Here is a 13,327-nt window from a genome sequence, read left to right on the forward strand (position 1 = left end):
AGCAACGACACTGGGGAAATGTCGCTCGTGTAGACGGCTCACTACACCGGTGGTTGGGGCCACGGAACCTCCTGGATACAGGAGGTTCTCTATGATCTCTTCCTGAAATTTAAGGAAGGATCTTGTTCTCCCAGCCTTACTGTAGAGAACAAAACTATTATACAGAGCCAACTGAATTAAATATACAGACACCTTCTTATACCAGCGTCTGGTTCTGCGGGAAAATAAAAAGGGAGCCAACATCTGGTCATTGAAGTCCACCCCTCCCATGAGCAAATTATAGTCGTGGACCAAGAGGGGCTTTTCAATGACTCTGGTTGCTCGTGTCTGCGTGAATGGAGGAGAGCATGTAAACGTCACGCTTGTCTCTCCATTTCACCGCAAGCAGTTCTTCATTACACAAGGCAGCCCTCTCCCCCCTTGCAAGACGGGTGGTAACAAGCCATTGGGGGAAGCCCCGGCGACTAGGTCGCGCGGTGCCACAGCAGCCAATCTGTTCTAAAAACAAATGCCTGAAGAGGGGCACACTTGTGTAAAAATTGTCCACATAAAGATGGAACCCCTTGCTAAATAAGGGTGACACCAAGTCCCAGACTGTCTTCCCACTGCTCCCCAGGTAGTCAGGGCAACCGACCGGCTCCAGGGTCTGATCTTTACCCTCATAGACTCGAAATTTGTGCGTATAGCCTGTGGCCCTTTCACAGAGCTTATACAATTTGACCCCATACCGGGCGCGCTTGCTTGGGATGTATTGTTTGAAGCCAAGGCGCCCGGTAAAATGTATAAGGGACTCGTCTATGCAGATGTTTTGCTCAGGGGTATACAAATCTGCAAATTTGGTGTTAAAGCGGTCTATGAGGGGCCGAATTTTGTGGAGCCGGTCAAAAGCTGGGTGGCCTCTGGGACGAGAGGTGCTGTTGTCACTAAAGTGCAGGAAACGCAGGATGGTCTCAAATCGTGTCCTGGACATGGTAGCAGAAAATATGGGCATGTGATGAATTGGGTTCGTGGACCAATATGACCGCAATTCATGCTTTTTTGTTAGGCCCATGTTGAGGAGAAGGCCCAGAAAAGTTTTAATTTCGGAAACTTGGATGGGTTTCTACCGGAAAGACTGGGCATAAAAGCTTCCTGGGTTGGTGGCTATAAATTGAGTGACATACCGATTTGTTTCTGCCACGACTAAGTCCAACAGCTCCGCAGTCAAGAGCAGCTCAAAAAACCCCAGTGCCGATCCGATCTGAGCTGTCTCAACCCGAACTCCAGACTGGGCGGTGAAAGGGGGAACTACTGGTGCGGCTGAAGTTGGGGGCTGCCAATCAGGGTTTGCCAGCACCTCAGGGACTCTAGGGGCTCTACGGGCCTGTCTGTGCTGTGGCTGCGACGGGGGAACTAATGCACGTGCCACCGTACCAGCTTCAACTGCCCTTCTGGTGCTCACTACTTCACCATCATGTACGGCAGTGCTGGCACTAGGTCCAGGATGGGCTGCGCTGCTGGTGTATGCCTCAACACGTAATCCAACAGTGCCAGCCCCACTCTGCTGCCCTTGAAGCGGATCCTGCGCAACCTGTGGTCTAGCAACACGGGGCCGGGTACGCCTGGTGGTATCAGGGACCTCAACCTCCTCGTCCGAACTTTGAGTCAGACTGCCACTGCTTTCTACAGGTTCATATTCTGACCCGCTGGATTCGTCAGATGAGGGTTCCCATTCCTCATCCGACTGGGTGAGAAGCCTGTAGGCCTCTTCAGAAGAATACCCCTTATTTGCCATTTGGTCAACTAAATTTAGGGGGTATTCCCTGAGACTACCCAAGAAAAAAAGCAAGCCTGTCTTACAAATGGGAGGCTAGTGAAGTACCAGAAGCCGCTGCGATTGATAAAAAATATCAAAACAGATTTTTTTATCACCGCAGCGCTTGTGAAAATAATTTTTGGGCACTGCGGCGGGGCGTGGGAGAACGCACGTGTGGGCGACCGATCAGGCATGATCGGGCAAACACTGCGTTTTGGGTGGAGGACGAACTAAGGTGACACTAATACTATTATAGATCTGACTGATCAGTTCTGATCACTTACAGATACTATAAAAGTACCAATGCTGATTAGCGATACGCTAATCAGCGAATCAGTGACTGTGGTGCGGTGCGGTGGGCTGGGCGCTAACTACGTAACAAAGGGGCCTAAACTATCCTAAAACCTAACAGCCAATACTAGTGAAAAAAAAAAGTGACAGTTTACACTGATCACTTTATTCTCTTTCACTAGTGATTGACAGGGGTGATCAAGGGGTTAACTGGGATGATGGGGGGTGATCTGGGGCTAAGTGTACTGTTGTTGTGTACTCACTGATCTGTGCTCCTCTGCTGGGACCAACCGACGAAAAGGACCAGCAGAGGAGCACACAAGCCATTTAACACCTTATATTTATAAATATAAGGTGTTAAATGGCTTCTGATTTGATTTTTTAAAAGTCACCAGCCTGCCAACGATGATCATTGGCTGGTGACAAAATACTCCTTTAACGATTCCCGGCCCGCACTGCGCATGTGCGGGCCGGCTCTGCCCGAAATCTCGCATCTCGTTAGAGGACGCGCCGGCGCTTCCAGGAGGAATTACAGGGCCGCTGCCAGGACGCGATCCTGCGTGCGGCGGTCCTGTATTGGTTAAACAATTATAGCACACTTTCTATAAATGCAATAAACTTCATTTCACTTCTCAAATATCACTGTGTGTCTCCCATATGATATTTTTAACTGACATTTTTTATCGTAACAACGATTTATACAGGAAAATCATGACGATTAACAAGGTTGCCCAAACTTTCGCATCCCACTGTGTGTATATATTATAATATATATATATATATATATATATATATATATATATATATATATATACACACACACACACACACACATATATATATATATATATATATATATATAATACACACACACACACACACACACACACACACACACATACATCAAATTATATTATTTAAACTATAGTACAATACAAACAAGAAAAAAAACTTACAAAAAAACTGATGAAAGCATTTCATTTCAGGGAACCCAGGAACCATGTTATAGAAGTGAGACTTCAGAGCACCGCTCTTGAGTAAACTGTATGCCATTTCTGTCAGATTGATGCCAACAATGGCATAAGAATACCTATAAAGACACAGTCTTTTTAATCTATGCATGTAATTGCTGCAAATATAGGATGAACATTAGCTGTATGTCAGCAGCCTTGTCAGTGGTGCTGGAAACTCCCAAGAAGAGTTATCCCAGAAGCACAGAATCTGTCATACACTCGCATATAATCAAAAGGCTAATTCTGCCTTCTCTATTTTACTAATGCAGGGCTCAGTAACATTATACTATCACCGCAATGCATAGGCCATCAATGATAACGTCTTTTAAACTGGCCATGAATATTATTTCTTTGGATGCAAGGAGATTTATCGCTGTTTGTAGAAAAATTAAAATAAATAAATGCTTCTATCATATTATATCTAATATATGACGTATTACTACAACTGTCAGGGTCAGGCCACACAAGCGGCAGTATTGAGAACGAGATGGGACAAAAAACAGTGGTGCCATGCAACCATTGCAGTTTTCACACTGAGTAACTAACCAGCCGCTGGGACCTACATGACAGCGGGCAGTAAGTGCTTGGTATTGTGAACGCAGGGAGAAGCTATTCTACCTTATAGGAACAGTTATAGTATATACAGTTGCAAGAAAAAGTAGGTGAACCCTTTTGAATGATATGGATTTCTGCACAAATTGGTCAAAAATGTGATCTGATCTTCATCCAAGTCACAACAATAGACAATCACAGTCTGCTTAAACTAATAACACACACAGAATTAAATGTTACCATGTTTTTATTGAACACACCATGTAAATATTCACAGTGCAGGTGGAAAAAGTATGTGAACCCCTAGACTAATGACATCTCCAAGAGCTAATTGGAGTGAGGTGTCAGCCAACTGGAGTCCAATCAATGAGATGAGATTGGAGGGGTCGGTTACAGCTGCCCTGCCCTATAAAAAACACACACCAGTTCTGGGTTTGCTTTTCTCAAGAAGCATTGCCTGATGTGAATGATGCTTCGCACAAAAGAGCTCTCAGAAGACCTACGATTAAGATTTGTTAACTTGCATAAAGCTGGAAAGGGTTATAAAAGTATCTCCAAAAGCCTTGCTGTCCATCAGTCCACGGTAAGACAAATTGTCTATAAATGGAGAAAGTTCAGCACTGCTGCTACTCTCCCTAGGAGTGGCCGTCCTGTAAAGATGATTGCAAGAGTACAGCGCAGACTGCTCAATGAGGTTAAGAAGAATCCTAGAGTGTCAGCTAAAGACTTACAAAAGTCTCTGACATATGCCAACATCCCTGTTAGTGAATCTATGATAAATGTAAAACACTAAACAAGAATGGATTTCATGGGAGGATACCACAGAGGAAGCCACTGCTGTCCCAAAAAAACATTGCTGCACGTTTACAGTTTGCACAAGAGCACCTGGATGTTCCACAGCAGTGCTGGCAAAATATTCTGTGGACAGAGGAAACCAAAGTTGAGTTGTTTGGAAGAAACACACAACACTATGTGTGGAGAAAAAGAGGCACAGCACACCAACATCAAAACCTCATCCCAACTGTGAAGTATGGTGGTGGGGGGCATCATGGTTTGGGGCTGCTTTGCTGCATCAGGGCCTGGACGGATTGCCATCATCGAAGGAAAAATGAATTCCTGAGTTTATCAAGACATTTTGCAGGAGAACTTAAGGCCATCTGTCCACCAGCTGAAGCTCAACAGAAGATGGGCGACAACAATGACCCAAAGCATAGAAGTAAATCAACAACAGAATGGCTTAAAACAGAAGAAAATATGCCTTCTGGAGTGGCCCTGACCTCGAGAGTCCTGACCTCAACCCCATTGAGATGCTGTGGCATGACCTCAAGAAAGCGATTCACACCAGACATCCCACAATATTGCTGAACTGAAACAGTTCTGTAAAGAGGAATGGTCAAGAATTACTCCTGACCGCTGTGCACGTCTGATCTGCAACTACAGGAAACGTTAGGTTGAAGTTATTGCTGCCAAAGGAGGTTCTACCAGTTATTAAATCCAAGGGTTCACATACTTTTTCCACCTGCACTGTGAATTTTTACATGGTGTATTCGATAAAAACACGGTAACATTTAATTCTGTGTGTGTTATTAGTTTAAGCAGACTGCGATTGTCTATTGTTGTGACTTAGATGAAGATCAGATCACATTTTATGACCAATTTGTGCAGAAATCCATATAATTCCAAAGGGTTCACATACTTTTTCTTGCAACTGTAATAGAGATGAGCCAAATTATCAAAAATTGGATTTGGCTACTTCGCCGAACTTCATAAAGAAATTAAATTTGTTCCGAATTATTTTGTCATGAATCGCATTCCATTGTATGTAGCGGGTGCAATGACGGGGAATGGCGATCACACCGCCCCTGTTATTGCACCCCTTAGATGCCGCATTCAATGCTGATTGCAGCATTTGACAGTCACATTGAGGCCTTTCAGGGGTTAAAGGGGTTATCCAACGTCTCCAACAGCCCCCACATGTGCCGGGCCCCTCACAGGTAATATACTTACCCCGTTCCGCCGCCGGGAGGGGGGCAGACAATGGCAGACGGGGAAGGCGACGAACCTCCCTAGCGTCACCCGCAATGCTAGGGAGGCTTGTCCCAGTCCATGCATGCCATTGGCTGCTCCCCCGCCCCCGGCATCGGATGTTTTCATCCGTGTACAGGGAGAAGCAGCAGCGGCGGCGTGGGGACCAGGAGCGGCGGAGGGAGCAGGGTAAGTATGTTCCCTCTGAGGGGCCCGGCACATGAAGGGCTGTTGGAGACGTTGGATAACCCCTTTGAAAAAAAAAAAACATACCTCACCCATGTGCTCATGGAGAGGCCGTCGCGGCCATCTTGACTGAAGAAAACATGGCAAATCGGGTGCTCACTGATGACAACACCACGCCCGCAAGCGTCAACACGCGTATATTTTGGCTTGTTTTCTTCAAACAAAATGACCGCGATGGCCTCTCCACGAAAAAATGGATGAGGTATGTTTTTTTTCTGTCTCTGCTGCCCAACATGGCTTCAATATATATATATATATATATATATATATATATATATATATATATATATATATATATATATATATATATATATATATATATATATATATATATATATATAAAAGGCGTTTCTCATCAATAGTCTTACCCAATTTTTGGATGGTTGGAATGAGACAGTATCAAACGAGATTCCTCTTTGTAATTTCTACTAAAATACCTAAGAACAAAAGATAAACAATTAACATTATTAGACTTTAACCCCTTGAGAACAGGGCAATTTTATGTTTTTGTGTATTTGTTTTTTACTCTCTGCTTTCCTGAAGCCATAACTTTCTTATTTTTCCGTTCAAATACACATATGAGGGCTTGTTTTTGCTGGACAAGTTGTACTTTCAAATGCCTCCATTTAATATTGCATATGATGTAGTGGAAAGTTGGAAAAAAATAAAAAAATGGTGTGGAATTGGGAAAAAAAAAAAAAAACATACCACCATAGTTTTAAAGGGAACCTGTCACCGGGATTTTGTGTATAGAGCTGAGGACAAGAGTTGCTAGATGGCCGCTAGCACATCCGCAATACCCAGTCCCCATAGCTCTGTGTGCTTTTATTGTGTGAAAAAACCAATTTGATACATATGCAAATTAACCCGAGATGAGTCCTGTCCCTGACTCATCTCACGTACAGGACTCATCTCCGGTTAATTTGCATATGTATCAAATCGTTTTTTTGACACAATAAAAGCACACAGAGCTATGGGGACTGGATATTGTGGATGTGCTAGCGGCCATCTAGCAACCCATGTCCTCAGCTCTATACCCAAAATCCCGGTGACAGGTTCCCTTTAAGGGTTTTGTTTTTACTGCTTTCACTATGCTGTAAAGCTGACCTGTTCGCTTCATTCTCCTGGTCAGTACAATTACAGCAATATCACATTTGTATAGTTTTTCTTGGGTTTTAACACTTCAAATGAAATACAAACTTAGATAAAATAAACATTTTTGCTTTGCATGGCCAAATTCTAACCCCCATAACTTTATTATATTCACATCTACAGAGCTGAGTGACGCCTAATTTTTTTTTGCAGGATGATCTATAGCGGGGGATCAGCAACCTTCGGCACTCCACCTGCTGTGAAACTACAACTCTCAGTATGCAAACATGCTTGGCTGTTCTATCTCCCATGCAACTAAATGGAGAATTTTGGGAGTTGTAGTTTCTTAACAGCTGGAGTGTCAGAGGTTGCTGATCCCTGATCTATAGTTTACAATTATAGCATTTTGGAGTTTGTATGCCTTTTGGATAATTTTTTATTAAAAATTTTTGAGGATGTGAAGCGACAAAAAAAAAAAAAAAAAAAAAAAATCAGCATACTTCATAAGTTTATTTTTTAATAAGACAGGCAGTTTGGAACAAGGTAGTGCTAATGATCTTTTTTTGTTTATTTATTTCTATTATGGGAAAAGAGGGGTAATTTGAATTTTTATATATATTTTTTTACATTATTTTCAAAAAAAAATTGACACCTACCCAAGTGCCTTCAGGGGACTTTAACGATTGATTTTTAGATAGCTTGTCTTATATACATGCAATTAATAACCATTACAGCCTAAGGGAGCTGTGCTATGTTTCTATGGAGCTCTGCCACCTGCAGGCCTCAACAGGAACTATTGCTGTGGTAACCTCGGATCCTTTGGAAGGATTGCGGCTAATCCAGGGAACGAACAGCTCCCCTAATCACTACTTTAGGGGTGCCTTTTGGGCCCTGGGAGTGCAGCGCTCCCGAGGAAATCCGCTTCATATGCTGTGGTCACAACAGACCAAGGAATCTGAGGGGTTACATGTCTGCAATCGCAATTATCACTGATAGCTCCAGGTGTCTGCTGTGTGAAACAGGAGAAATCCGGCGGCTATGGTGTTCTGCTCCGGAATGGGTGCCATCTTTAAAGCGCAGAAATCCGCTGTACATGTATAACTGAAGGGGTTAAAAATCTGAACAGATGGGAAAAGTCTCAAGGTCTGGGTAGCAAAAGCACTTGTATTTTGGGTTCTTACTTATTGAGGACTATGAAACCTATTAAATGCTGGCCATTAAAAAACAAAGCTGATTCAGACTGTTAGACTATGGCACTTTCACTATAAATTTACCCAAATCATTCACTGCAGCAGTGACTAGCAGTGTTACAGTAGCGGACGTTGCCAGTTTGCACCCTAAAGAGTAGACAACAAAATCAGCTAAATGAGGAACTTACAATAAATTGGCCAGTCCTAGGAAGCCCATGCCACGGAAATCTGTCTTGGGATCATCACCTTGAAAGCCAATTTCACCCCACTGCTTAGTGATTCTAGACTTCAGCTTTTCATGTGGCATCAGCAAGTCCCAAAGCTGAAACAAGAATACGAAAAATGTATACAGTACATTTATTACCCATTTCTGTGCTTGGTCAAGGAGAAATGGACATTATTGTTTTGCCCAAACAAAGTGGGACAGCATAGAGAGATACTTGGCAGCAGTGTCATACATAGCAGATGAAAGCTTAAGCAAAATGTTCCACAGGATCAATAGGCCCAACTTGTCATCTCAGTAGCCACTAAAAGAGGGGGAGCGGCCAGTTGCGTCTCTAACTTTCAAATTTTGGGTGGGGGGCACACTGGGGCCCGGACAAACGTAGGGGGGGGGGGGGGGGCGCAGCTATAATAACGATACATTTACACAAGTATGCTTAGAATTGCTGCGATACTTTACCCAATACCTAAAACTGCAACAGAAAAGATAAGTCCTGCTGTCTGTGTTTAAAAAAAAAAAAAAAAAAATCACTCAGATTTCAACATGTCCTAGTTGCCTGTGGGTGACACTTTTATAGGGAGGGGAATCTGTGGATGACACATACCGTATATAGCATTTTATGCTATATGTGTCATCCACAGATCCCCCTTCCCCATAACAGTGTCATCCACAGATCCCCCTCCCCATAACAGTGTCATCCACAGATCCCCCTCCCCATAACAGTGTCATCCACACATTCCCCCTCCCCATAACAGTGTCATCCACACATTCCCCCTCCCCATAACAGTGTCATCCACACATTCCCCCTCCCCATAACAGTGTCATCTACACATTCCCCCTCCCCATAACAGTGTCATCCACAGATCCCCCTCCCCATAACAGTGTCATCCACACATTCCCCCTCCCCATAACAGTGTCATCCACACATTCCCCCTCCCCATAACAGTGTCATCCACACATTCCCCCTCCCCATAACAGTGTCATCTACACATTCCCCCTCCCCATAACAGTGTCATCCACACATTCTCCCTCCCCATAACAGTGTCATCCACAGATCCCCCTCCCCGCCGCTCACAGGAGTGTACATTTGACATTTCTAAACTGTAATCCATATCCTGCAGTCACTTTAACTTTAAATCAGGATTCAGCGGCCGCTCATCTCTACTAGTACCTTAACCTTACACCACTTGGCTAGCTTCGGTAACAGGGCCAGGCTACAGCCTACAGGCACTGCCTGTTAGTTGTTACCGAGCGAGCGCTGATTTCTGCAGGTCAGAGGATACGGATTACAGTTTAGAAGAAATGTACACTCCTGTGAGCAGTCCAGACCAGTGGCGGATCCAGAGTCTGGTCTCGGGAGGGGCACTTCCAGATTATTTTCTGTCCGCCGGCACAGAACAAGGGTGCTTATAGAACAGACTACACAGTGTATAACAAACATATTTCACAGGAAAACTTAGTTACTTGGCTTGGCCCTTGGGGATCTCGGACACCACTTCAACACTTGGCTGGGGGGCTCGGTGGAGCTGATGTTGTGCTTTATCCTAATGAGAAAGATTTCATAATAAGGATTTGGAGACGAGGCAGAGGGATAGCAGAGCTAGGAGAGGCTGGTTCTGTTACTAGGGGGTGATACAATGGGGGAGTAATAAAGCCCACCATAATGCCCAGTAGAAATAATTCTCCTTATAATGTGACAGTGCAAAAAAATCCCCCCTTGTAATGCCTCCAGTTGAGCTAATGTCCCCATAATGTGCCAGTATAAAATACCCCTTCTCAGTGCCCCCGTAGATGACCCCATAGTGCTCCTCTCCCCCCTTCCTCCTAGTGCCCACCATAATGTACCAGTATAAAATGCCCCATATATCGTGCCCCAGTAGATACCCTCAGTGTCCCCCATAATTTGCAAGTATAAAATACCCCTTCTTAGTGCCCCCTGTAGATGACTCCATAGTGCTCCTCTCCCCTCTTCCCCATAGTACCCACCATAATGTGTCCCAGTATAAAATGCTACTGTACAGAGCCCCCATATAAAATACCCCTTCTTTGTGGCCTCAGTAGATACCCCCATAGTGCCCACCAATAACATGCCAGTAATAAGCCCCCCCCCCCCATCATGTGCCAGTAATAAGCCCCCCATGTGCCTGTAAAACTATTGTAAAAAAAAACAAAACAAAAAAACACTTATACTTACCTCCATGTCAGCGATGCGATGCGATGCAGGTCTCTTCCGGCCTGTGTCCCGCCCTCTATGGCTCAGGCGGCCTCTGATAGGCTGCCAGCCTAGTGCCTGCAGCCCATCAGAGGAAGGAGAAGGGACACGCCTCTCCCTCCCCTGCCACAGCACAGGCAGTGAGGCAGATGACTATGGAGATAAGAGCAATGGAAGCGCTCATCTCCCTGTGCCCGGCTGCGGCCGCTCAGTTGGGGGGGCTTTTAGTTGGGGGATCACATGTGATGTATGTGATGTGATGTAGGGGGGGCCGTGGCCCCCTCTGGCACCCCCTGGTGACGCCACTGGGAGCGGCAGCTGTAAAATGCAGCTTCTCCTGCCTATTCGTGCTTCTTGGTTGTAGAATTAAATGATATCCCATTTTTCCAGCAACCACCACTAGGGGGAGCTTGTAGAATACTGATTTATACTAGCATTGAATTCAATGAGTTGTATACATTTTTATGAAATGTGCTCACCACTGGCAGTGTATGGGTAGTGGAAAGGTTGACACAACGTTAAAAAAAAAAAAAAAAAAATTATAAAGCTGAGTGTGTGTGTGTGTGTGTGTGTGTGTGTGTGTGTCCGCTAAAGGAATCCGCACCGTCGCATTTACAATCACGAAATTTGGCGCACAGGTACAGCAGGTGTCCGGTTTTAGACTGGGTCCCAAATCTCTAGCATGTACCGTTCCTGAGATATTCCCCAAAAATGCAAATATGGCACATCACATGACCTACATTAGCCTATAGAAGCCTGTAGTTCTTTCTCTTCATATCCCAACTGCCATACAGACGGTCACATGTCCCTTAACAGTCAATAGAAGCTCGTAGGTCCTTAGTCTCCACATACACACAGTTTTACCCCAGGTTTCCATAACAACCCAGCCATTTTTCTTCACTGCTGCAGGTCAGCTTTAAAAGGGCAGGGCGCTGTGGTTGACACTGTTAAGGAAGCGCAGTGCTATGGAGGTCACAGATCAGGGGGCAGGTAGGCTGGCCATTCAGGTCACCCTCAAAAGATGAACTTAAAAACACCATCCTGAGGTCCCACTAAGCCACGCCCCAATCATGTTAGGCCACATTCCCTCCCACTTCGCAGCCTACAGGGATTGAAAAAATGAAGGAAAAATCAACTTCTGTCAGCTGCAGGGGTGGGGAACGGTGACTTTCTCCCTGCAGCTCACGCTCAGACAGCACAGTGCTGCTATCTGAGAGTGAGCTGTTCAAAAGGACATCCCTGCGTGAGATATTCCCAAAAAATGCATTAGCCAATAGAAGCCTGGAGCTAATAGAAGCTCGCAGGCTCTTAGTCTCCACATACACACAGTTTTACACCAGGTTTCCATAACAACCCAGCCATTTTTCGTCACAGAGAGGCGTCAATCTTGCAGGAAAGAGCCCAGGCACGCCTCCTGCCACAATGTGTCCACCCACTCCTCCTACATCACATTCAAGCCATAACTCTGCCCCCCTTTTCCCTGCTCCCAGCATGAGGGCGGGTTTGGGCACTAGCAGGAGGCATGCCTGGGCTCCTTTTTGCAAGAGTGACGCCCCTTTGGGCACCTTACTTGCTCATTTGCATACCAAATAAACAGGATTTTCAGAAGATAGAAAACATCTATTGCTGGAACAAAGGCACATCTAGAAATAAGGTACTAAGTGCTATTAGGTCATGGCTTTACTTCATTAGCGATTATCCTGGTGACAGATTTTCTTTAAAAGGGGCAGGGCGCTGTGGATGACACTGTTAAGGGAGCGGAGTGCTGTGGATGTCACAGTTCAGGGGGCAAATAGGGTGGCCATTCACCCTCAAAAGACAGTCTTTAAAACCCTTCCCCCAAGTCCCACTAAGCCACGCCCCTACCCTGTTAGGCCATGCCCCCTCACACTCCGCAGCCAACAGGGATTGAAAAAATGAAGGCAAAAATCAACTTCTGTCACCTGCAGGGGTGGGAGAGATCTCCCTGCAGCTCACTCTCAGACAGCACAGTGCTGCTGTCTGAGAGTGAGCTGTTCAAAAGGACATCCCTGTTTCCACCCAGGCCCTGTGCCGGACGGAGGACAGGGAGTCTGAAAGCCGGACTGTCCGGCCTAAAACAGGACCTCTGGCCACCCTAGGGGCAGGCTGCTGTGGAGGTCACAGTTAAAGGGGTTGTCCGGGACCAAATGTTTATAAAAAAAAAAAAAAAAAAAAACAACACACAACACGTTTACTCACAATGTACATCCAAGTAAAGGCCTCCATACATTTTCAGCTATTTTTGCCACTTCTATGTGGCACCAACGGTCCCCCACTCATTGTTTATATATCTGTTTATCTTTACCTGACTTCCGGCTGCACTGCCCTGTGGGTCCTGGGGCAGCGCAGCATCAGGTGGTTACAGCTGTCTCTCTGCTCCGCTGTAACTCTGCCCCCTCATCAATATTCACCTCAATTCATTCTGAAGCTCACGGGACTGGAGGGGAGGGGCCGAGCGGGTTAAGGGGCGGGGCTTAGCGGGATGTCTGCCAGCCGCTGTAACTCCGCCACCTCATCAATATTCACCTCGATTCATTTGCTGCCAGTGACATCACCGGGCTCCCTGAGCAGCTGTCTCTCTGCTCCGCTGTAACTCTGCCCCCTCATCAATATTCACCTCAATTCATTCTGAAGCTCACCGAACTAGAGGGGCGGGGCTGAGCTGGT

General features: G+C 45.4%; 1 protein-coding gene across 1 annotated transcript in view; it reads right to left on the bottom strand.

Annotated features, from left to right (window-relative positions):
• Positions 1-13,327, bottom strand: part of ELMOD2 (ELMO domain containing 2) — a 35,362-nt gene that overhangs the window by 11,485 nt on the left and 10,550 nt on the right. The window contains exons 6-8 of the mRNA XM_044302194.1: positions 8,393-8,526; positions 6,291-6,359; positions 3,043-3,176 (exon numbers count right to left, since the gene is read on the bottom strand). Of these exons, the coding sequence (XP_044158129.1) occupies positions 3,043-3,176; positions 6,291-6,359; positions 8,393-8,526 (337 nt within the window). The remainder of the gene's footprint in view (positions 1-3,042; positions 3,177-6,290; positions 6,360-8,392; positions 8,527-13,327) is intronic.

The sequence above is a fragment of the Bufo gargarizans genome, chromosome 1 (genome assembly GCF_014858855.1).
Source record: "Bufo gargarizans isolate SCDJY-AF-19 chromosome 1, ASM1485885v1, whole genome shotgun sequence".
NCBI lineage: Eukaryota > Metazoa > Chordata > Amphibia > Anura > Bufonidae > Bufo > Bufo gargarizans.